General features: G+C 36.9%; 1 protein-coding gene across 2 annotated transcripts in view; it reads right to left on the reverse strand.

Annotated features, from left to right (window-relative positions):
• ECI2 (enoyl-CoA delta isomerase 2) overlaps positions 1 to 22740 on the reverse strand; it is a 33044-nt gene extending 10304 nt beyond the window's left edge. Inside the window, exons 1-6 of one of the 2 annotated variants that reach the window (XM_074270778.1) lie at positions 22217 to 22740; positions 12526 to 12688; positions 10041 to 10139; positions 9641 to 9820; positions 6730 to 6799; positions 1323 to 1425 (exon numbers count right to left, since the gene is read on the reverse strand). In XM_074270778.1, the coding sequence (XP_074126879.1) occupies positions 1323 to 1425; positions 6730 to 6799; positions 9641 to 9820; positions 10041 to 10139; positions 12526 to 12648 (575 nt within the window). In that variant the 5' untranslated portion in view covers positions 12649 to 12688; positions 22217 to 22740. Of the gene's footprint in view, positions 1 to 1322; positions 1426 to 6729; positions 6800 to 9640; positions 9821 to 10040; positions 10140 to 12525; positions 12689 to 22080 lie in introns of both variants that reach the window. The other variant, XM_074270771.1, reaches the window with a different exon arrangement.
• Between the last annotated feature and the right edge of the window lie 4003 nt (positions 22741 to 26743).

The following is a 26743-nucleotide window of genomic DNA, read 5'->3' on the forward strand; positions in this document are numbered from 1 at the left end:
CTGAGATACCACTACACAACTGTCAGATTGGCTAAGATGACAGGAACAAATAATGACGAATGTTGGAAGGGATGTGGGAAAACTGGGACACTGATGCATTGTTGGTGGAGTTGTGAAAGAATCAGGCCATTCTGGAGAGCAATCTGGAATTATGCCCAAAAAGTTATCAAAGTGTGCATACCCTTTGACCCAGCTTTGCTGTTATTGGGCTTATATCCCAAGGAAATACTAAAGAGCGGAAAGGGACCTGTATGTGCCAAAATGTTTGTGGCAGCTCTTTTTGTTGTAGCTAGAAACTGAAAGATGAGTGGATGTCCATCAGTTGGAGAATGGTTGGGTAAATTATGGTATATGAAGGTTATGGAATATTATTGTTCTGTAAGAAATGACCAGCAGGAGGAATACAGAGAGGCTTGGAGAGACTTACATCAACTGATGCTGAGTGAAATGAGCAGAACCAGAAGATCGCTGTATATTTCAATGCTGTATGAAGAGGTATTCTGATGGAAGTGGAAATCTTCAACATAAAGAAGATCCAACTCACTTCCAGTTGATCAATGATGGACAGAAATAACTATACCCAGAGAAGGAACACTGGGAAGCGAATGTAAATTGTTAGCACTACTGTCTATCTACCCAGGTTACTTATACCTTCGGAAGCTAATAATTAATGTGCAACAAGAAAATGGTATTTACACACATATATTGTATCTAGGTTATATTGTAACACATGTAAAATGTATGGGATTACCTGTCATCAGGGGGAGGGAGTGGAGGGAGGGGGGAGATAATTTGGAAAAATGAATACAAGGGATAATATTATAAATAAATAAAAAAATTAAAAATTAAAAATTAAAAAAAAAAGAAAAAAGAAATATATCAATTGATTCTTAATCAAATTTACGTGGACAAATTGCAAAAAATAGGAATGTCAAATAAGAGATGGGAGCAGTTTAAAGAATTATGTTTTTTTTTAACTTTATTTTTCTTGCTTTTGTGTGTGTATTTGCAAGGGAGATATGTTTTGTATGACTTCACATGTATAAATGATATCTCTTGCTTGCCTTCTCCATGAGTGAAGGGACAAAAGAGAAGAAAATTTGGAACTCAACATTTAAAAATATTATTATTAAAAGTTTAAAAAATGTAATTGAAAAACATTTAACAATAAAAATATAATTTAAAAATAAAGAACTATGCTGGTTTGCTTACTTAGTCTTCTTAATAGATATATGAGGAAAAGTTTTTACTTCTGTTCACAAAAGTACAATTCTGATGAAAAAAAGAAAGGTTCTTTAGAACCAAGTAAATGTTATTCTTACCTTAGTAACACAAAGCCTTCTTTAATTTTCTTTTGAATTTCATCTGGTGGAACTTTTGCCAAATCACTCAAGTCATTCCCACTGGAATAATAATCACCATTTCCTAAAACCAATAAAATCAATATCACCATAAAAGATTTTCAGAAGGAAAAATACAACAGATAAATTACAGAATTACATTTGTTTTTGGTCATATATCTTGACATATTTTTCTTCCTAATAGCCTGAAATGAACTATAAGATATTAATAATGGGGGATTGATAAAAATATGTAAGAAGTTCCAAAGTTGAACATATAGGCCCTGTGAGTTAGAACTTCAAAGGAAGGGTGACTTTCATTATCAGCTATTTAAGGCACACTAACATTACCTAGAATGAAGATGATGGGAGACCAAAATTTAAACTCATGTGGAGATATAGGAAAATAAATCAGATTTTAAAAAGTATTTAGGAGAGAAGGAGTATATGCCATGACAACCAATTGCCTGATTTTGGGAAATCAGGAAATTGAAAAAAGGCCAAAACATTGTGTAGTTAAGTTAGCCTATATATCTAGAGGAAGAGAAAAAAATGGAATGACTTATTCTTGAGAGAGAATCCATTCAAATGGTTAGGAGATATGTAGTAGAGTGTGATTTTTTATCTTATTTGCAATTCAAAATTAATACAGCATTAGGTGAACAATATCAGCAGTGACATCTGATTGTAAGTTGTGGGTTATTTATATTTGTGATATGATTTATTCTAAATTTTAGTTAGAGATTAATGAAAATAAGAGTATTTTTTCTTATTCAAATTCATAGACTCCTTGAAATAATAATAAATAGGATTTACATAGCACCTTGAGGTTTACCAAATACTTTGGAAATTTCATCTCATTTGATCCTCACAACAATCCTTAGTAGTAAATGCTATTGCTTTCTCTACTTTACAGGTGGGGAAATGGAGACAGAAGTTAAGTTACTTGCCTAGGGTTACATTGCTAGCATTTAGCTGCTAGATTTGAACTCAGATCCTCTTGACTTCAAGTTCCAGTTCCCCTGTAGGGAGAAGGTGCTATGCTCCATGAGCAAAGCAAGACTGAATTAGCCCAAAAGAAATGCACAAAAACGAGAGATTTTACCCCAAATGTTCATATGGACTATTTGTGTTAGACCTGTGGCAGAGCATTCTGGGTTTGAATTGTTCTAATGAGCCACAGGTAGACACACCATAACTCAACTCCAGCATAGTGATGTCATTCTGGTACTCTTCAAGAACAAAGGCCATATACAACCAACTGGGGAGCAGAAGGCCCAGTGAACAAAGCTTCCAGGGGCACTTATTCTTCAGTAGGCTAAATATTTACTCTCAGGCTGAACTTAGCAGGGGGCTGAACACTGGGAATCCATCTAGCTATGCACAAACAGGATCTTCTACCTATTTATATGAAGTATATCTAGAAGTCAAGAGGGTAAATTGGAGAAAACAGGACTTGGTTCTCCCACTTTAAGTACCTCTCCCAAAGTCTAACACCCTCTTCTTTGATTATCAATCTATTCTAAATCAGGATTTGCCTAAGAGTCTATATTCTAGGCAAAATCCCAGACTATGATTACTAAAAGTTAAGTTAATTAAATTAAATTAAATTAAATTAAAAGTTAAAAGTTAATAAATATAGTTCGTTTTGGGGGGATATATTCTGATTTTTTTGCTTTAAAATTTTTTAATTTAATATTTTATTTTCCCCATGTAAACACATTTTTTGACTTCTTTTTTTTTGGGGGGGGGTAAGTCCAAGGTCACACATTCATAAGTGTCAAGTGTCTGAAATTGTATATGAACTCAGGTCCTCCTAACTCCAGTGCTGGTGCTCCATACTACTGCACCATCTAGCTGCCTTTTTTTTTTTTTTTTTTTGGCTAGGCAATTGAGGTAAAGTGACTTGCCCAGTATCACATAGCCAGTAAGTATTAAGTGTCTGAACCCAGATTTGAATTCAGGTCATCCTGACTTAGGCTAGTGCTCTAACCACTGTGCCATGTAGCCATCCTTTGACATCCATTTTTGAAAATTTTGAGTTCCAAATTCTCTCTCCCTTCCCTCCCTCTCATTAGAAGGTAAGCAATTTGCTATAGGTTATATACAGGTTATATATGTATATAATATATACATATGTATATATATGTATATGTATAAATATATATATATATATATATATATATTTCCATATTAGTCATGTTGGGAAAGAAAAGACAGACCAAAAATAAGAAAAATAAAGTGAAATAAAGTATGCTTTGATCTACATTCAGACTTATCAGTTCTTTCTTTGGAGGTGGATGGCATTTTTCATCCTAAATCCTTCAGAATTGTCTAGGATCACTGTATCACTAAGAACAGCTAAGTCATTCATAGCTAATTATTGTACAATCTTACAAGTTGCTGTGTACAATGTCCTCCTGGTTCTGTTCATTTTACTTTATGTCAGTTGAAACCCAGGGTGTTTCTGCATCTTGTTCATCATTTTTTATACCATAATAGCCTATACCACAACTTGTTCTAAAAGATTTTTTAAAGTGGACCAAATATTATGTTCTATTACACTATGCAGAGTAAGGTGGCAAAATATAAAGAGAAATTAAACATTATAGTATTGGATATTGTTGATCACCTTCTCCCAAATCTTTGCCCTTTTTTTTTTTTCTATGACACTGCATGATCTTCTGATTCTGTTGTTTTCTTTGCTAGATCTTTTTCCTTTGCCTAACAGTGGTCCTCAAACTTTTTAAATAGGGGGCCAGTTCACTGTCCCTCAGACTGTGGGAAGGCCGGACTGTAATAAACACAAAAGCTCACACTCTGTCTCCGCCCTTCAGCCCATTTGCCATAACCCGGCGGGCCGCATAAACATCCTCAGTGGGCCGCATCTGGCCTGCGGTCCATAGTTTGAGAACCCCTAGAATTCTTAAATGTAGAAATTTCTGAAAATCCTGTCTTTAGTTTTTCCCCTCTCTCTACTCTCTTAGTGATCCAATCCACTCCCGTACTTCATATACTATTGCCACATGCATGATTCTCAAATTTGTCTTTATCCAATTTTCTTTTCTGAATTCCAGTTTAGCATCTCAAAAATAAAAGGTCTAAAAATGACCTTATCTTCTTTCCTCCTATCACTATCTATCACTATCAATATCATCTGTATTCCCAAAGAAAAACTACTTCATATTTCTGTCAATGGAACCTCCATTCTTCTAGCTACCAGGTTCAATACGATAATCCTTTTTGACTCTTCCTTTTCCCTTCTTTTCCCTAGATAAATAATTTTCAATTCCTGACAATTCCTCTTTTGTCTCTCTTTTCCACCCCCTTCTTTTCATTCCTAGAGCTTTCACTTGAATTTATGTTCATGTTACAACATACTTAAAATAAGGCAACAATTGCCTCCCATTTACCCTGTATACTTCTATCAGATGGTTGTTTTTTTTTCCTAACAATATATTGTGGTATCATTTACAAACATTTACTGGTTCTTCACTTTTCATTTAATAATAGTGCAGATTCCAGAGCCTGATATTCCCATAACCTGGCCCCATCTTCATTTTCTAGCTTTATCTTCCAATATTATCTATTCTCTAAACACCCAACATACCAGTCATGCCCTAAACTTGCCCTGAACCTTCTCTTCTTCTGTTTGCTACGGGCTATTTCCCAGGGTTTCTCCTAACTAAATGCTGCCCATTTCTCAAGGCTTGGCTCAAAGACGTCTCCCCACCAGCAGACATTTCTAGCTTATCTGACCTCAATACATTTTTATTAGTATCCATCTCACCTACATTTCTACCTATATCTCTCCCTCCTTTCTCCAGAGTTCCACTCTTATGGCACATAATTAAAGTGTATTTAGTTAAGTTAATATGTATATGCATAATATAAATAGCATGTTATGTTATCTGTTGTTTATGTCTCATCTCTCCTATTAAACTATAAGCTTCTTAGGGAACTTATTTCCTTTTTATCTCCTTTGGCATTCAGCATGGTTTATTCAACAGAGCAAATACACAGTATTTGTTTTATTAATAGGTGGGATAGATGGTTTGCAATCTCCAAAATCTGGGTTTTCTTTCAGTTCTTGAAAAAATAGCTATTTTACGAGATTTTTCAAAATCCTTTAATCATTAGTAAGTTGGAATTAATTTACTTTTATTTTTTAGCAACAGAAATTCATGAAGTTGCCTATAATGGTGTGATGCATCAAGAAAGTATGGAAACCAGGATGTGGATCCTGATTTTTTTTTTAATTTTATAATTATAAAATTTTTTTGATAGTACACATGCATTTTATAACATTATTCCTTGTATTCATTTTTCCAAATTTTCCCCTCCCTCCCTCTACTCCCTCCCCTTGATGACAGGCAATCCCATACATTTTACATGTGTTACAGTATAACCTAGATATAATATATGTGTGTAAATCCAATTTTCTTGTTGCATGTTAAGTATTAGAGCGAATCCTGATTGTTGAAACTTGTTGTGTCACTCTGGCATAGTCCCTTAACCCTTTGAAGGTTCAATTTTTTACTTGTAAAGTAGGGACACAAGGAAAACATTCAATATCATTGAACTACTATATAATTATGAGTAACTATTACTGAATAAAAAGATAAAATTGATGGTCATTCTAATACTAACGCCCTTTTATGTATAAAACTCAATTATTTCTGTAATTAGGAATTTCAATACATTATATCCGGAAGACTACCCTAATAAATTATTAAGATTAAAAGGCAGATCTTAAAGAAATCCTCTCTGGACTCGAGGTCAACACAGTAGAACTAACAAAAAAAAATGGAAAATACAACTTCAGGCACTAATGCTAATGAAATATTAATCTTTAAACTACTTGAATCTACCTATAACTACATGCTTTTATATTATGTTACTAGATTGTATGAAGAATTCCTATCAGACAAAGGAGGGGAGGAAAATAAAGTTGAATGGCTTAAAAGATTTTAAAAAATTGATTAGGCTTTCCTATATGTGGCCCACATATTCTCACACCTAGATAGGGCCTGTCATATATATTTTCACATCAGATTTGGAGGAATGAAGCAGAGAAAAGGTAAAGTGAATTCTCTAAAACCTAAGTACACAAATGGCAACCCATTTATCTAGATTCACAGGGCGCTGATTTGGTAGTGAGTAGGCAAAATGTTGTTTTTATGTTCCTCTTATAGACACTACAACCGATGAAGTCTGAAAGCCAAAATACAGAGAATTCCAACACAAAATGTGGGAAGAAAATTATTTCCCTAGCATCAGTGGATGAGAACGATAGAATTTTTGCAGTTGGAAAGGACCCTTCAGGTCTTATAATTCAACCTCCCACACAGGTCAGGGAACTATCCAAATGTCCCACAAAACAGAATACCTGTGAGAACGGTTAGGGACGAGTCATCCTTGTCCGCAGCTTCTAGGGCTAGTATAATTTCATTATACATCTATAGGAGTTGGGAGAGAAGGGAAGAATTAACTTTGAGAAGAATCATCAACCAATGGCTTTACTAAAGGCCTCTCTGTTAGCAAGCTGATGGGACAGATTGTCCCAAGTTGGTCTTTATCCAGGAGGAGGGCTAAACTCTCTTAGGTTGAATATTCACCCATTTCACTTAGATTATCAGATTTATTGGCACAATTGGGCAAAATAGTGCCTAATTATTGCTTTAATTTCTTCTTTGTTGATGTTATACACTAATGTATAACCTTTTCATTTTATATACTGGTAATTTGTTTTTCTTCTTTCCTTTTTTTTTTTTTTTTAAATCAAATTAAGCAAAGGTTTATCTGTTTTGTTGAGTTTTTCCTAAAACCAACACTTAGTTTATTAATTCAATAGTTTTCTTACTTTCAATTTTGTTAATCTTGTCATTGATTTTCAGAATTTCTAATTTGGTACTTAACTGGGGGGGATTGTCTTTAATTTGTTCATTTTCTAACTTTTTTTAGTTCCACATGAACTCTCTTGGTTTAGTAGTTAAGTGGCTTAGGAGATCAGGGTGCTGTCCCTAGAGTCAGGAGGACATGAGTTCAGAGCCAGCTCAGATACTAACTAGCTATGTGATCTGGGCAAGTACTTAACACTCTTTGTCTCAGTTTCTTCATTTGTAAATTGAGCTAGAGAAGGCGGACTCAACAGCAACATCCTAATTTACTGATATCATTGATGTTTATATATGGTTTGACAGAAAAATGACTTGGAGGACAGTGGTCCTGTACTGGAAGAAAAGGACTCCAGGGGCCATCTTCCCTTCATTTTACAGAGGAGGACAGTAAATCTTAAGTGCTTCCCAAGGTCATGCAGACATGAAGTGAGCTCAAAAGTCCTGCAATTCCAAGCTCTGTTCTTTTTATACTCTACCATGCTGTCTCTCATAAACAACATGAGTGAGATGTAATATGTGATCAAGGATCAATATGTTGATCCTTGCACATGACCCATGGCCCCCAACACTCCCATTAAAATGTAATTGTAAAACATTTAATCAAATAAAAATAAACAGAATGTAGAAAATATTAATATGTGGTTTTCTAAGTCAATGTGTGGCCTGCAGGGATGCTTATGTAAGGATCCTTATCCCCTGTTTCTATTTGAATTTGACAATACTATTCTCTGGGATGGGGAAAGAAAGACTAGTACAGTTACACACAGCAGTGTTGGGAAAAACAGAGATAACATATTGAGAATTAAGATATTTAAATAAATTATTTTATCTAGACTTTGTTTATAAATATTCTTTTATTATTATTTATTATTTATGATACTGTAGAGTATGAATCCAATGGACAAGGTGTACAACCATGTCTCATTCTAGTGTATAAATATTGATGACAACTAACTGCTCAATCTAATTTTTTTTTTTTTTTTTTTTGCCAAGGCAATTGGAGTTAAGTGACTTGCCCAGGATCACACAGCTAGGAAATGTTAAATGTCTAAGGCCAGATTTGAACTCAGTTCTTTCTGACTTCAGGGATCTGTTTTTTAAATGGGGGGATGAACAATTCAATGATGCAGAAGTAGGGAGGCAGAGTGGAGTGAATGGTGGGCTTGGGGTCAGGAAAACTTGAGTTCAAATACTGCTTTGAGTACTTACTACCTGCGGGACTGGTGCATGAGGTACCTTCTAAGACTTATTTATTAAGTCAAAGACTGATTATAATCTTTATTGGTAGAAAGAGATGCCACACTAGGATTTTCCTATGCTACGGAGATTGTTTTGTATAATTTTATGTTTTTGTATTTGTATACAAATTTTTGTATAATTTGAATAATTCAATGATGGGAAAACCAAAGATGAAGGATGGATTGATTCAGGAAGCAGTTCAATTTGTGCTCACAATTCAATAAAAATACTAATAATTAGGATTAATGCACCCTAATCATTGCTTGATTTTAAAGGGTATCTTTGAGGTCTCAGAGCACCTTCCTTCTTCCTGGCAGATCACAGGAGACAAAGCCAGAAGGGATCATACTGGCTATCTAGACCAACACCTTCATTTTATGGATAAGGGGAGTTATATGACATGTCCAAAGCTAGTAGTGTCAGAGATCAGATCTGAACCCGGATCCTTTGATTCCAGCATCAGCTCTCTTCCTACTGTACCATGTTGTTTACTAAAAAGCAAAATTTGGGAACTCACAAGTTCTAAATGCTGACTCAGGGTTTAGTGACTACTTCTCTATTTGCAAAAAGTCTATTTGAAGAGGAAGAAAAAACTTCCCTCTCTAATTGAATAGTATTTTACAGATCACAATAAGGGATTATCTGAAAAACACTGACTATTCTGAAAGTCCATAGTACTTAAATGAGAGGTTTTTTGGGGAAAAAAAAAGGTAAAGGGCAAACTAGCTGTGTGACTTTAGGCAAGTCACTTAACCCTGTTTGTTTCAGCTGTAAAATGGGCTGGAGAAGGAAAAGGTGAACTATTCCAGTATCTTTGCCATGAAAACTCACAATGGATGCAGTGAAGGGTTGGACATCAGCAGTGAGAGTGGAAGGGCAGCTAGATGGTACATCAGATAGAGTGCTAGGCCTGGAGTCAGAAAGACTCATCTTCCTGAATTCAAATTTTGACTCAGGTACTTATTAGCTGTGTGATTCTGGGCAAGTCATTTAATCCTGTTTGGCTCAGTTTCCTCATCTGTAAAATGGGCTGGGGAAGCAAATGGTGAATCACTCTAGTATCTTTGCTAAGACAACTCCAGGTAGGATCATGAAAAGTCAGACATGACTGGAATGAATTAACAATAATAAAAGTACTATTTAAGTATAATTAGTCCTTACCTTATTATTAATCGCATTTTTCTTGGTGGGGCGGTTTAACATGATCTTTGTAATATTGTCTTCCCTGGTGACTACTAGGGTTTCATATTCAGATTTTTTATCGATAGATGTCTCTTGGCTTAAGGATTGAGAGGAAACCAGACTTGATACTAAATCCACATAATTTTGTCTGGCACTATCCTAGAAGAAAGATGACAGACAAATAGATAAATATGGCTAGATAGTTTAGGAGAAATAACAATTCTGTTAATGAAGGAATGCATCATATAGAGCAGCAAAGGAGTCGGGCTGCAGAGCTGGGAACACTGAGCTCAGGCAATTGAACTGCAAATGTCACCGAGAAAAGATCTCTTAATATATAGAAGGGAAAGGACTGACAGTAGCACTGACTGTGACTCACCTTAGACAAGCTGCCAAGAGCATTCCACGCATCCCATTTTGCCTTGTTGACGAAGTCAAGCATTCCAGGCTTTGGTGAGTTACATGGCCCCTCAGTAGCCTATAATAAGTGCAGGAAAAATTCAGTGTCAGCCCTCAATTACAAGTGTATGTCGGAGCTAGACAAACTCGAAAGGTAGGCTAGAGCCAGATAGTAGGGATCTTCCAAGAGGTAAAGGGAGCAATTGAAAGTTTGAACAAGGAACTCCATCTGCACCCAGGGAGAGAACTATATAAATCAACACATGCTATGTTCACTCTTTTTTCTGTTTTTTTTTTTTCTTTTTTTCCTCTTGTGGTTTTCCCTTTTTGTCCTGATTTTTCTCTCCCAACATGATTCATAAGGAAATGTGTTAAAAATGCACATGTATAACCAGAAAAAATAAAACAATAAAAAAAGAAAGTTTAAACAAGGCAATGACATATCTAAGATTATTAGAAAGATTATTTTGGTAGTATGTGAAGGATGGTCCAAAGAAAGGAGATATCTGAGGTAGGAGACTCTTTAGGAGGATCAATTTTCTAAATAAAATAGGAAATGAGCTTATCTGATGAAAGACTACATTTTGAAGGCAGAACTGACTGGGGGGTTGAGGGGAAAGATGAAGGTTTGGAATGATTGGTGAGGAGAATATGATAGGAAGTAAATCTAGATGAATAAAAGGGTAGCAGGGGGAGCTAAATTGAATTTGAGAAGCATTAATTTGGAGTGGTCCTAGTTGATTTGGTTTCATGACCAGCATTGTTTGGGAGTTTTGGAGAAAAGGAGGGAAGAAAGTAGATGGTGGAGGGCTCAGAACAGCAAGAACAATAAGTGGTTAACCTTAAACATTTGTTGTAATTGTTGAGCTGTTTTTTGTTATATCCTGACAGTTATATTGTGACTCCTATTGGGGTTTTCCTGGCAAAGATCTTGGAATGGTTTGCCATTTCCTTTTCCAGCAAGCAAACAAGGTTAAGTGACTTGTCCAGGATACGAAGTGTCAGAAGCTGGATTTCAACTCAGGAAGCTAAGACTTTTTAACTCAGACCGGCACTCTATCTGTGCTGCCTAGATGCCCTCTTAATCCTAAACTGAAATTCTCCTCTCCTCCTTGTCAAAGCCTACTTTCTAATCATGGTGCTCGAATGTCTTCCTTAAAGCAACATTTTTTAAACTATGGGTAGCAACCCTATATGAGGTCATGCAACTGAATGTGGAGGTTATGAAATTATGATTTATTATCAATAAATGTTTGCTTAGTTGTATACCTATTTTACATACCTATAACCTGGGAATCATACAAAAATTTCTCAGGTGAAAAGGGGTCACAAATATGGAATTCACAATATACTTTCTTTACTAAAATCCCTCTGAGACAAGTAAAGAGAACAAATACATTGAGTAAACTGATTTCAGAAGATGAATTGTTTTTTTGCAAGGATCTCATAGCTTTAGGTGTCAGAGGTACTTGGTACCATATCATGCTTTTCTGAGAAGGAAAACAATAAAAACAAAGGATTTGGATAAGTTGATATAAAGCATAATCAATCAATTTAAGGATAATTAATAAATAAATAATTTATTATAATTGGTCATATATGAAAATATTCCAAAAATATTTTTGACTATATTTTCACTGAAAATACTTGTTTTATAAAGGAAACCAAATTCTTCATCATAGGAGGCCAGTAAGTTGAACTCTAAATCAAATTTTAGGAAAGTAGATAATACTCTCCCCTACTAGACTGAGATCCTTAAAGGGAAAAGTTAGGTTGTGTTTTTTTTTTTAATTTTTATTTTTGGGTACTTGTAATACAGCACTCAACAGTCAATCAACAAACTTTTATCAAACACTACTAAGTGTCAAGGGGCAGCTAAAGTCTTTTCCAGGTCTCACTTTGTCTGAGGTAACACACACCATTTAGTGAACAAGCAATTAGGACAATTAGGAAATAACCAAGAGAGGGAAGGTTATAGAATTAAGAGATTTTAGAAAAAGTTTCCTTTAGAAGATGGGATTTAAGCTGAGGCTTGAAGGAAGATAGGAAGCAAAGATGAGAAAGGAGAGCATTCCTGGAATGGCAGATAGCCAGGGGAAATGTCTGGATTACAGAGATGGTACGGGATAAGCATTTCATAAATGCTTATTGATTTGACTACTTACATTTGATGACCTTCAATTATACTTTTTTAACTTTATTTTTTTTGTTTTGTTTTGTTTTTGATCTGTGTTTTTTTCACAATACGACTAATATGGAAATATCTTTTGAATGACTGCCCATGTGAAACATGTCAAATTGCTAGCCTTCTCAATGAGGAGGGAAAGAAGGAAGGGAGGAAGAGAAATTATTTTTCCACATAATTGGGGAAAATAATAATAAATTACAAAAAAGTTTATTTAGCAAAAAGAAAAAACTACCTTTAATTACCACCTCCCCCCCAAAAAAGAACATACTTTGTTTACCTGTTTAAACAGCGCATAGAGTTTTAACTTCACTTCATTTCCTGGATCCTCCTTCAAGAGCTTTATTTGCCCCTTTGCCCTTTCAAAGTCTTCTTGACTGGCTCTCAGAGCCATATTTGTCATGTGCAACTGAAGTGCTGGAAAACCCACGGCTGGAAGTTGCCTACAAACATTCAAGGATGTGACAATTTATAAAATGATTTTTAATGACCCCTGATAACCCTCCAAAGCAATATTGACTGACCCCTTAGCTATACTGTAAATGTTTCCTCCAATGTGCTAACAGTGAACAACAGTTTGAGGTTTTTGTTATTTTTTCCAATAAGGAATCAATGGGAAGAAGTCAATCACACTAACCTAAAATACAAGAAAAAAGTGAAATCTTATAGACATTCATCTCAACCCAGGAAGAATTTTGAGTGAAAAGAGAAATAAAGGCTTCAAAGCAGAAACAGGAACCACATTTTACTTGTAAATCTTTGCAAAGAAAGGAAAACAAAATGCCAATGGTGAGATGGGGATTCAAACTCTGGGCATAGGCTAAGGGAACAAATATACTACCTACCACCAAAACAGCAAACTTGAGGATTGGGCCCTGACCTTAAACCAAATTACAGGCAGCTATTTGGCAGCATAAAACCAATTATATTTTATGCTCTTTGGAACAGAGTAAGGAACTTTACTCAGGCCACAATGATGCTTTCTAATTCATCCAAGTTAGAGCTGAAGGGGCCTTAGATGTCCAATCTCCTTATGTTATGGCTAAGGGACAAGAAGCTTAAAAATGGGAAGGGGTTTGTTTGCCAGGGGCCAAGAAAGAACTAAGTAGCAGAGACCATATTGGATCCAAGGTCTTTGTATTCTAAATGCAGCAGTGATGAAGCTTTTTCCTTTGCCATCCTTAGAATGCTTCATCTTGTCAATGTGTTTACAATCATCCAAACATAGTCTCTCAGAAAAAGTAGTAAAATATTCAGGAGGATCAAGAGTATCAGATGTACAACTTTAGCATGTACATGCAATAAGGCAAATAAATCTTACCACATACTGTAGAGCTAGAAGTAAATAAATACTTAACAAAAAATGCTAAGAAATATGTTAAATAATAAGACTATTACCTCATTTCACCCTCACAACACGAAGATGTAGGTGCTATTATTATCCCTATTTTATATCTGAAGAAATTAAGATGGAGAGAAGTTAATAATTTGTTCAGGTCATACGAGTATTATGTGTCTCAAGCTGGATTTGAACTTTTGGTTTTTTGGACTCCAGGCTTTGGAGCTCACCTCATTTTTTTTTCCCCAGTTGTCCAACTTTTTATGACCCTACTTGGATTTTTCTTGGCAAAGACAGTGGAATGGTTTGTCTTTTTCTTCTCCAGCTCATTTTACAGATGAGGAAACTGAGGCAAATGGGATTAAGTGATTTGTCCAGGACCACACATCTGGTAAGTATCTGAGGCTATATCTAAACTCACAAAGATGAGCCTTCCTAGCTGCCCACCTAGGGGAGCTCCCTCAATTTCTAGTTGAACAAACAGGCCTAGAAAAATTAAATGACTTCCATGGGTTCACATAGTAAATAATTGCCTTATTAAAATGATTAATGCTTATTAAATTAAGATTGACAATGAAATGTTCTCAACTGTAAGAGCCATAGCGTTTCTGGGGCAGTAATCTATTGCTTGGGACCCAGGAGTCTTTTGATATTAGAATTTACGCAGTTTCTCCTTTTTGGAGAATCTGTGAATAACAAGGCAGAAGGCTTAATCCTAGATTCCCCACTGTTGCACTAAAAAGCCAGAAGTTTGCTTCCTTGATATTTCCAAGGCTTACTGGATCTTTGCCCAACCATAGTGCAGGGAGCATTAACATTCAATTACAATCTTGCCTTGATCAAGTGATTTAGCGGATAATCCAAGACTTCATGTGGTGGAGGCGGAACTGGTTTATAAGGACATGTCAAGGAGCAAGTACCCAGGTTTTGTCTCTTTTTTGCATTCCCAATATTTAACACCACATCTGACACAGTGTGAGTATTTAATAAATGTTTTTTTGACTGGAAACTCCTGTGTAGTCTAGGGTCATGATGATGTAGTATTTGGGTGCAAGGGCTGCCTCTGGACGTGTGGTTGGGTTGGTTCTGAAGGATGGGGAATGGGATCAGGATAAACAAATGAAAGAGATGGTATCTAAGCAGAGTACTGGGGAATTCAGGGGATTTGTGATGGTGAAGTGAAGTGGGAGGGTATTTCAGGTAACAGAGACGCAAAGATGCAGATATGGAAGGTAGCCTGCAAGTGGGGTGTTTGGAGAGAACACAGACTATGAGAAGTGAATACAGAAAAAACCTGGAGAAGTTGGTTAAAGTCAGATCGTGACTAGCTTTAAAAACCAAATATAGAAGTTTTTGTTTTGTCACAGGGAAAAGAGGGAGCCACAAGAATTTATTTACGAAGTAGCACTGTCAGAGTAGTGCTTTAGGAAGATCTTTTTCAAAATTGATGGGATAATGGGGAGAAAGTGGAGGCAGGGAGACCCATTAGAAGGCTATTTCGATAGTTCAAGATAGAGGTGATGAAGACTAAATAAGAATGGTGGCTCTGTGAGTAAAATACACATAGACTAAAGTATACAAGGAACAAGACTTGGTAGCTGAGGTTATGGGAAGCATAAGTTGGGAAAAGTTATGGGTGGCTAAAGGTTCTAACCCAGGTAACTAGAAGGATGCTGGTACCCACTACAGAAATAGGGAAGTTGGGAAGTGAGAAAGGTCTGAAGAAAAGATAATGAGCTTCATTTGGGACATGATCCTATGTTTTTTAATTCTGGTGATTCTTAGGCTCAAACTAGATCCTCAGCTTGATTAAAGAAATCAGAATTGCTCTATCACTGTTTCTCTTTTGCTACTAACATTTATGTCTCTGTAGTTTCTGTAGAAATTCCCTGATTCTTGTCCTTGTTTCTCCAATGTCCTCTCTCCAGGGAACTGAGAATAATCAATTCTTCTATAATGCTTGTTTTGAAAATATGAATTTGTAAAATAACTCTGAGGTACCACTTCATACCTATCAGATTGGCTAATATGACAGAAAAGGAAAATGATAAATGATGAAGAAGATGAGGGAGAATTGGAATGCTAATGCATTGTTGGTAGAGTTGTGGACTGATCCAACTAATTTAGAACTATGCCCAAAGAGCAAACTGTGAATAATTTATGATACATCAGTGTATTCCAAAGATACCATAAAAAGGGGAAAGAACTACATATACAAAGATATTTTGCAACTTTTGTGCTGGCAAAGAATTAGAAATTGTTAATTGGGGAATGGTTGAACAAGTTGTGATATGTCAATGTAATGGAATACTATTGTGTAAGTTGGAGAGAGGTAGATTTGTGTTTAGTTAAAAAAAAGAATAAAAAACAATAGTGGAAACAACTAGTCTTACAAGTCAGAAGAGATCTGGAGTTGACTACCACCTAAGACTATTTTTTTTAACCAGTGCATGATTTTGGATATGTTACAATATTTCTGAGTTTAAAGTTCTTTATCTATAAAATAAACATAATCCTCTCTCATCAAGTCTAAGCTCTTTAACAGAAAGACTTTTTTTTTTTGCCTTTGATAAAAAAAAATTATTTTGAATTGAATAGTACTCACAAATAGTACTCACCCATAACTTCTAAGGATCAAATGAGATAAGATATATAAAAGAGTTTTTCAAACCTTAAAGTACAATAAATACAATAATTAAAAATGTTCAAAAACAGTATGGTCTGACTCAAGAGATAGTAGCTCCTATCGTAACAGATCTTCAGAGTTAGAAGACTATTCAGGTAGAAAATGGGTTCTTTTTCACAACTTGGGTAGTACAGTAGATAGAGTGTTGGACCTGGAGTCAGGAAGGCCTGAATTGAAATCCAGTCTCATTGAGAAAATAGCAGAAATCAAGAGAGAATAACTAATATAGGGAAGAGGCTAAAGAACTAGAGCTATTTATTTGAAGAAAAAACTTGTGGGGCAATTGATCTCTATCTTCAAGGACCCTACTTGGACAAAGAGATCCCCTGGATATGACTTACAGAACCCCAGAATTTCAGTTTGAAAACAACTACCTTTGGGTAATAGACCCAAGTCTCCTGCACTTGTATGGATGGGCAAACATGTCTTGTTCTGTTCCTTGTGGTTAACTGCCTTCGTAAGAATTAATTCAGCCATGACTAATGGCTCAGAAATTCGTAAATGTGAGACCTTTATCCTAGTATACTGCCAGTCCCTTAAGGACCAAGTCTGCCTCTCTATTCACAATAAAATCTGCCTTGACTGAGAACAAACTTGTTCCTTGAAATTCTTTTACAGAGACTCCAACTATCCTGACTGATCCTTATCAATATCAATAGCTACAGGAAAAGTTTTTGATAAAATACAACAATTATTTTTATTAAAAACCCTTGAAAGCAAAGGTATAAATGAATTTTTCCTTAAAATGACAAGAAGTATTATCTGTAACAGGGATAAGCTAGAAACCTTCCTAATAAGTCAGGAATCAAACAAGTATGCCCATTATCACCACAATTATTCAATAAATAATGTACTAGAAATGCTAGCAATAACAATAAAAGAAAAAAAGGAAATTGGAGCAATCAGGATGGGCAATGAGGAAATAAACTAAGGCCTTTATTTCTTCTTCTGAAAACTGCCTGTTCATAGCCTTTGACAAGTTATCAATTAAGGAATGATTAATATTCTTATAAATTTGACTCAGTTGTTCTCTTTATTTTTGTGATTAAGCTCTTTATTTGAGAAACTAGTTATAAAATTTCTTTCCCCCCAATTTTTTGCTTTCCATCTAATGTGTTACATTGGTTTTATTTTTACAAAAATTATTTTAATTTAATGTAATCAAAATTATTTATTTTATGTGCCATAATACTATCACTTGTTTATTCATAAATTCTTCACTTAACCATAAATCTGATAGTGTTCCACACTCTTCTAATTTACTTGTGTATGGGATATAAAAATCCTAGAGATTCAACTAAAAAACTAGTTGAAATATGTAATTATTTTAGGTAAGGTACCAGAATATAAAATAAACCCATATATATTATCAGCATGTCTACATATCACCAACCCAACCTTGCAAGAAAAAATAACAAGAAAGATTTAATTTAAAATAACTGTAACAAGGGGCAGCTAGGTAGTAGAGTGGATAGAGCACCATCCCTGAAGTCAGGAGGACCTGAGTTTGAATGTGATCTCAGACACTTAACATTTCCAAGCTGTGTGACCCTGGGCAAGTCACTTAACCCCAACTGCCTCAGCAATCAATCAATCAATAAATAAATAACTGAAACAATAGATATATATCAGGGTACTATTCAAGACAAACTCAGGAACTATCTAAATATAATTTTTAAATGTAATAAGCATAATTATAAAACAGTGTTTACACAAATAAAGTGAGATTTAAATAACTGCAGAAATATTAATTATTCATGGATAGGCCAAACCAATATAATAAAAGTGACAATTTTACCTAAATGAACCTGCTTATTCTGTTTCATTTCAATTAAACTACCAAAAATTATTATTTAGAGCTAGAATAAATAGTAATAAATTAACTGTTCATGAATGGGCCAAATCAATATGATAAATATGACAATTTAACAAATGAATCTGCTTATTCTGTTTCATAACATTTAAACTATCAAAAATTACTTTTGGAGCTAGAATAAATAGTAACAAATTAGTTGTCCATGGATGGGCCAAACCAATATAATAAAAGTGGCAATATTACCTAAAAGAATCTGCTTATTCTGCTTCATCTCAATTAAACTACCAAACTTATTTTTTGGAGCTAGAATAAATAGCAACAAAACAAGAACAGTAGGTCAAGAATATCAAAGGAATTTTAATTTTAATTTTAAAATGTAAAGGAAAGAGGTCTAGTAGTACCTGATGTTAAACTATATTTTAAGGGGGGTAATTATCAAAACTATCTAGTACTGGCTAAGAAAAAGAATAGTGGATCAATGGAATATAAAAGGCATATGATATGCAGTAGTAAATATTATAGTAACCTAGCTTTGAGACAAGAACTCGCCATTTGATAAAAATTGCTAGGAAAAATAGAAAGCAGTCTGGCAAAAACTAGGTATACAGCAGTATCTTTTACCATTTACCAAGATAAGTAATAAAATGGATAAGGAATCTAGACATAAAGGGAAATGTCATGAGTAAATTGTTATTGTTCATTCTCCATTTTCAAAGAGGACCATTCATATCATGGGGTGATGTCTTGACTTTCCAGTGAATTAAATTGAAATGAGGCAGAGTTGCACAAAATTGTCAGTCTCACTCCCCCTTTCCAGAGTCATCAAAGTCCAGTGGCAAATCAAAAGTCAATTCAACCAGCATTGGCCAGGGATGACCTTGGCGTCTTCAATGCTGACCAGGTTCTTGGCCCTCCACAGCATCTGCTTCAGCCACCTTCAAGGTCATTGGAACAAACTGTTTTCATTTGTCCATTTGATGGGTGAAGCTTACATGCTTGGGTAGCCATTCCCCTGACTCACAGGTTACCCTTAACCTAGGTTAAGCCATCTGCTGAGAGGCAGTTTAGCAGGTTTGGACACTAAAGCTTCTTGGAAGCCTTACATGTGGGCCTTGGGTGAAGATGGACACCAAAATCGATGAATGGCCCTCAAAAAGGACTCAGCAAGGCCTTACACAAGAAGTGCTAATTTCCCCTGAACTTCCCATTCACTATTAAGTAAACTAGATGAATATGGAAGATATTATCTAACAGATTTATGGATGAGAAGACTTTGTGAATAAACAAGAAATGAGAGTACTGTGGCATATAAAACAGATAATTATGATTATATTAAATTAAAAAGGTTTTGCACAAATAAGACCAATGTAGCAAGGATTAGAAGGAAAGCTGAAAATTTGGGGGAAGAATAATTTTATAACTAGTTTCTCAGATAAAGGGCGTAATCACAAATATACAGAAAATGGGGTCAAATTCATAAGAATAGGTCATTCCTTAACTGATAAATTGTCAAAGGCTATGAAAGGCAGCTTTCAGAAGAAGAAATCAAAACCATATATACAAAATTCTCTAAATCACTATTGATTGGAGAAATGCAAATTACAACAACTCTGAGGTACCATCTCACATCAATCAAATTGGCTAACATGATCAAAGAGGAAATTACAGTTGTTGGAAGCTATGTGGATAAACTAGGACCCATACATTTTTTGGTAGAATTGTGAATTCATCCAAATATTCTAAAGAGCAAATTGGAATTCTGCCCCCAAATTATAAAACTATTAGGTCTCTTTCCCAAGATGATTGGGAACGGGAAAAGGAAAAGAATCTATAATATTTATAGCAGTTCTTTTTGGGATGGCAAAGAATTGGAAAGTTAAGAGTTTGCCCATCAACTGCAGAATGTTTGAATAAGCTTTGGTACATGACTGTGATGGAAAGCTATACTGAAAGAAGTGATGAACAGGTTGGTTTTAGAAAAAAAATGCATATAATAGAGAGAAAGGTGCATATAGTAACAACTATATTATTCAAGGTAACTGTAAATGACTAAACTATTCTGAAAATATGATAATTCAAATCAACTATAAAGGACTTATGAAGGAAAATGCTATTTACCTGTTTTACATGACTGTACATGTCTAACTATATCAAATTGCTAACACTCTCAATGAGTGGATGTTGGGGAGGGAGGAAAGGAGAGAATCTAGAATGCAAAGGTTTTTTTTATTTAAATAGTATTTTATTTTTCTAATTACTTATACATGTTTTTCATGTAAATGACTTGTAAAACATGTTTTTAATATTCATTTTTAATAAGATTTTGAGTTCCACATTTTTTTTCTTCCTCCCCAAGACAGCAAGCAACCTGATACAGGTTACATGTATAATAATTTTAAACATATATCCATATTTGTTATGTTATAAAATAAATCAGAACAACAAGGGAAAAAAAAACACAAAACAACAAAAGCAAACGCACCCAAAAGGTAAAAACAGTATAAATTCAGTCTCTATAATTTAAATTAATTTGCATTAATGGATGTGAATGGCATTTTCTATCCCAACTCTATTAGAATTTCTTAGATCACTGCATTGCTGAGAAGAGCTAGGTCTATCATAGGCTTTTTTTTTTTTTTTTTCTGAGGCTGGGGTTCAGGGACTAGCCCAGTCTGAGACCACATTTGAACTCCTGACCTCAGGGCGGGTGCTCCCTCCACTGCGCCACCTCGCTGCCCCACACAAGGTCTTGCTGTTACTGTATACAATGTTCTCCTGGTGGAACTCAAAGTTTTCAAATAAATGTTAAAATTTGTTTTTACATATACATAGGGAAAATAACATTTTAAAAAGTTATACACTTCCATAGGAAGAACCGTATTGTATGATTCCCTACATGAAATGCGGGCCTTTCCAAATGTGGAGTGGGGAGGAAGGGAAGGAGACAAGTCAGAACTCAAAGTACAGCAAATAACAAATAACAATTAAAAAAAGTTCTGATTTCTGCTTTCCAGTGCAGATTTCTCAGCTTCCTTTGGGAATGAGTGATACAACCCAGTCTCGGTAGAGCTCCAGGAAACTGGAGTTTAAGTAAAGTTCAGTAAAGCCCCAGTTGCTCTGCGGCGGGTGTGGGGGGAGGGGTGAATCTAGGACCGGACGGAGCTAGTCCGTAGTGCCCTAACCCTGCCGTACGGGTCAGCCACTTCGGATGCCTTGCTCTGTTCCCCGGGGGTGCAGGTTTTCTTTGAGGTGGGCCAGCGGCTCCGGACGCCAGGCCCTTGCAGTGGGAGAAACCCGCTCGGGCCCCGACTGGCGCAGTCAAAGGCCCTAGTCAGTGTTTGAGCTAAAAGGGCTTTTCCGGACTGCAGCAAACGCCAAGTGATGGTTGAAAACACTGGGGTCGCGCGAATTAAATGGTTGCCTAACTAAGGAGTGACAGACTGAAAGGGGTCTCAGGAGTTATTTAATTCGACTTGTTTCTGAATTCCCCACAAATGCAGAGCCCTCCGTTACCGAGCACTCCTGGGAGCTGACATCTAGTTCCTTGTAACGCCCCGGTTTGCATTCTATTCCTGCCTTCGGAGACCAAACCAAAGCTATGACCATTGTGCCATAAGACAACCTTACTCAGTACCAACCAGACCTTTTCTGCGGGCGAAACAGGCAGTAAGAGTAAGGAAGGGTGCTGCTACGGGTGAGGAGGGAGGCAGTGAGAGGAGAGGAGGAGGGAGGGAGGGAGGAGAGGGGACGGGAGAAAAACAAAGAGGACGGACAGTAAGAGGAAGAGAGAACGGGGCAGGGCAGCTGGCTTCTGGTAATGCCCACCAAAACCTGTCCAGAAGGTGGGAAGGCGAGAACGGGAGGACGGCGGCTCCCGGGCCGGAGAGGCAATGTCAGCGGTTCAAGAGCTGGGGCTGAGCCCGGCCGTTAGCTTTCAGGGCCGGACTCTGGCCCTCTCCGCCCGGCCCGGGGCAGCCGCGCTCCCCACGCTTACCTCCTCCAGAGGCTCCCGGGAAGAGGCGGCCGCCTACACGCCAGCAGAGCCGCGGCCGACATCGTGCCGCGGAGCCGGGAAGCGGCAGCAGCCATAGGTTAAGCGAGCAAAGGGCCGCGACTGCGGTTTCACTTACCCTCCGAGGGGCTCCTCCTCTGCCAGCCGCCGCAGCTGCGCCGCCCCGGACACGGCCCGGGATTGGGGAGAGAGGCAAGCAGGAGGAGCCGCGGAGGCGCTCCAAGGATGCCCCGCAATTGTCTGAGGGCCCAGAGGCCCCCGAGCCGTGGGAGCGAAGGCCTTCAGCCGGCCACCGTCCGGGGTTAAGACAAGGAATAACCCGGGGCTGGGGGCTTTCAGCTTCTGCAGGAGAGTGCGGGAAGGGAGGGAGGCGAATTTAGTGCAAAGAGTTCTTTGCAGCGACTCCCCCCGAGCCGGCGAGCCTGTGCTACTTGTAAGCGGCTGTCAGCCCCGCATAGCTGAGAGGAAGTGTGTGTGCGCGTGTATGCGTGTGTGTGTGTGCGTGTGTGCGGTCAAAGTCCTTCCTTTGCCATCCTGAGTGCTCAGGAAAGTGTGTGTGTGGGGTACTGCTAATACTTTCGTGGACATTGCTTGTTTACATCAACCTGATAAGCTGCGGTTAGAAGCGCACGGTCGGGAGAAGTCTGTGTTTGTGATCAAAGTCCTCTCCTTTCCCAGCCTGGTGAGCCGCCTAGGAAGGGGGAGGGGCGGGAAGAAAGGGTGCCGCCAATACTTTTATGAGCTTTGGTTATTTACATTTACGTGATCCGTGCTCAGGCCAAGGTCATCTCCACTTCCCAGCCTTCTGCATCCCTGTCAGTCAACAGGCGTGCACCATCGCTCGCTTCGTGAGCCAGGCTGGGGATACAAAGATGGCAAAGATGCTGTCCCTGCCCTCAATGAGCTCGCACTGGACCGGAATCTCAGTGACTTCTTAAATGCCTCTTCAGAGAGATTTTCTTTTGTAGCTTTTTTTTGGGGGGTGACCCCCCTCTTCCCTTTTAGAGCCAAGAAGGGGGGTAAGCACGGTAGGCAGCCCCCTGGTGGATGTACAATAAGAGAGGGGAGCACAGGAAAACTACTGCTTTTTAAAACTCCAAATAACTTCACTCCAACGGCCTGGAGGTAGTTTTTTTGTTCCGGCAGGAGGCGTGCGTAATAGTGAAGGCAGAAGAATTGTGGTGGGTCCTGGCACAGTGGCACTCTGCTATCATTACTTGGTAATGCAGCTTGAAAACCCCGCACTGCTGGCTTCCTCTTTCCCCCCCCCCCCCCGCCCCTTTTTTTTCCAGTGCAGAATCTTGACCTTTTGTTCCTTCGATGAATTGTGCTATTATTCTTCTACCTCTACAGAATAATACTAAAGTAGTTTGATTTGCATGGCATTGAACATGTAAATTAATTGGGACAGTATTGTCATTTAGGCCCACTCTAGCTATAAGTAATCAATATTTCTCTACTTGTTTTTTTATCTATATTTCTGTAAAGCGTTTGTATTTGCCCCAAGCTATGAACCCCAGTGGGCAGCTAGGTGGTGCGGGTGCTGAGCCTGGAATGAGAAAGACCTAAGTCAAATTCCGCCTCAGACCCTTGCTAGCTGTGACACCCAAGTCACTTAACCCTGTTTGCCTCAGTTTCCTCCTCTCTGGGCAGCAACAGTGAAGGATTTCCCCGAAAAAGCCCCAAGATAATGAGAAAGATTCACAGTGAATAAAAACCTTCACAAGGAGGGCCTTGGAGCCTCTGTAAGAGAGGCTTAACCAGCCGGGGAATGCCTTAGTGCCTTAACCAGGTGGGAGTGGATTGAAACAGGACACAGGCCCAGGTGCTACTTTGGTCTGAGGTGCCAGAGAGGACCCTGAAGACACAGCTTTCTAAACTTCAACCTAAGTCCAAAAGCCAAAGGATTTCTCCGAATACAGGGGACTCTCCAGGAGACCACTCCACCTAGAAACTCAGCCGGGCGAGCAGGCTTAGGGTGGAACAAAACTCCAAAACTAATTAAAAGTTAGGAGCAGGAATAAATCAGAGAAAACACAAACTGTATAAAAAAGATTATTTTGATTCTAAATATCCCCTAAAAGAAAGATTAAGTGACTCAGAACAATTACAAGCAGATTAAAAAAAAAAAAAGATTTTTCTAATAGATTATATGAATACCAAAAAAGAAGTGAATAGAAAGATAAGAAACAAAAGTTTTAGAGGAAAAGATTGTAGAGAATAAATAGCTTGAAATGAAGATGATAAAATTTACTAAATTTAGAAATGAACTTAAAAATAGGAAGGGACAAACAGATATCAGTGATTCCCTGAGACAGCAAGATAACATTAGAATAAAATCAATAGATTTTTAAAATAGAAGAAAATTAAGCTATTTGATTATCAAAAAGAACCAAAAGAAAGGACAAGGAGAAATAGTTTAAAAATCACTATAAAAAAACACCCCATGATTTTAAAAAAAGTCTGAATAATATATTTTAAGCTATCATAAATGAAAACTTCCTATATCTATCAAACCCAAAGAGTAAAGGTAGAAAGAATCCACTGGTTATTCCCTTAAAGATACTCCAAAAAGAAAGGAGCTCATATGGAAACAAACAAACAAACAAAACAAAACAAACCAAACCAAAAAAAAAAAAAAAAAAACAAAAAAAAAAAAAAAAAAAACGTTCTAAGCCTCTGGAAAGAAGTAGTTCTTTTGGCAAGGTATTACTGTCAGAATCTCACAAGACTAGGCAGTTTTTCCTAAAAATGGGTTATCTTGGAAAAAAGTGTAGGCTTACAACTAAGACTAATTACCCTACAAAGCTAAATTACACGGGGAAAAGAAGACTTTTAATGCTATATAGATTAAAATGTAGTTGAGAAATGTTTAACAAAGTGAAAATAGACCATAAGTCTCTGATTTTGATAACACTGGCCAAAGATTTTTCAGCATTTCTGATTAGGGGACCAGAGTTGAGTAAGAACTTTGAGGTTTAAATACAAGTGCCCAGAGAAACATAGAAAGCTAAATTTATATGAGCAACTAAAAGGAGTTTCCATGTGCTACATTCCCATTCGGGATCCCTTTCCTAGTTATTGCCAGTTTGTGGTTGTCTCTTTGTCCAGAACTGAGCTGGCAAAATACACTTACTCTACTTAGATTTCTTGGTTGTTATTCAGCACTTTTAAGAGCTGAGTGGGCTGTTCTACTTCACTTAACTCTCTTATCTTGAGCAGAATTCCCAAAACTGGTATTCTTGTCTCAGTGTATCCCAAGGAGAAGGGTTTGCACACAAATTAATAAGAACTGCCTCCCTTTTAACTTGAGATGGAAAATACCATTCATATCCAAAGAAAAAACTATATAGTCTGGATGTAGATCAAAGCATACTATTTTCACATTTTTTTTATGACTTTCCCCTTTGTTTTGATTTTTTTTCACAACCAACTTAATATGGATATATATTCAATATGATGTATATGTATAACATATTAGATTGCTTGTTATCTTGGGGAAGGGGGAGGGAAGAGAGAGAGGAAGAAAAATTTAGAACTCAAAATCATATAGAAATGAAAGTGGAAATCTATATGGGGAATGGCTGAATTACTGACATGAATATAATAAATACTATTGTTGTTATAAGAAATGAAGAGCAGACCGATTTCAGAAAAACTTGAAAAGACTTGCATGAATTGATACTGGGTAAAGTGAATAGTATCAAAAGAATATTGTACACAATAACAGCAAAATTATGGGATGATCACCTGTGAAAGACTTAGATCTTAGTAATACAGTGGTCCAAGACAATTCTAAAAGATGTAAAGAAAATGCTATTCCCATAAAAAAAAGAACTATAGAATCTGAATGCAGATTGAAGTATTCTATTTTCACTTTTTAAAATTGTTTTTTTTTGTTTTTTTCTTTCTTATGATTGTTCTTTTTTCATAACATGACTAGTATGGAAATGTTTAACATGATTTGTACATATTTAGCCTAAATCTGATTGCTTTCTGTCTTGGGGAGGGGGCAGAGAAGGGAGAAAACTTTGGAAGTTAAAATAATACAAAGATGAATGTTGAAAACTACCTTTACTTGTAACTGGGAAAAATATCAAGTGCAAAATAAAATTCATTTAATGTATACATGGCAAAAAGAAGACCAAGAGCCTTTGTACAAAGAATAAGACAAATTCCACATAGGTCTAGCCTTTTTTATAGCACCATCTCATATCCTTTCTTGTTATGATTTTTTAGTTAAGACTGGGTTTGAGGTACATAAACAATAACAATAGGTAGAGTGCTAGATTTAGAGAGAGGAAGGAAATAAGCATTTATTATGCACTTTCTTTGTGCCAGACACTTTACAGTCATTTCACTTGGACCTTACAACTCTGGGAAGTAAGTGCTATTATCATTCCCATTTTACATTGGAAGAAACTGAATCAGACAGAGATTAAGTAACTTGCCCAGAATCACATAGATGGTGATTGTCTGGATCTGGATTTGAACTCAGATCTTTTTAACTCTAGGCCCAATGCACTTCCTACTTCATTTGACAGGAAAAATTGAGTTCCGATTCTGCCCCAGATATTCATTGGTTGTGTGATCCTGGACAAATTTCAATCACTCTCACCCTCAGGTTCCTTGTCATTAAAATGAT

The sequence above is a fragment of the Sminthopsis crassicaudata genome, chromosome 1 (assembly GCF_048593235.1).
Source record: "Sminthopsis crassicaudata isolate SCR6 chromosome 1, ASM4859323v1, whole genome shotgun sequence".
NCBI lineage: Eukaryota > Metazoa > Chordata > Mammalia > Dasyuromorphia > Dasyuridae > Sminthopsis > Sminthopsis crassicaudata.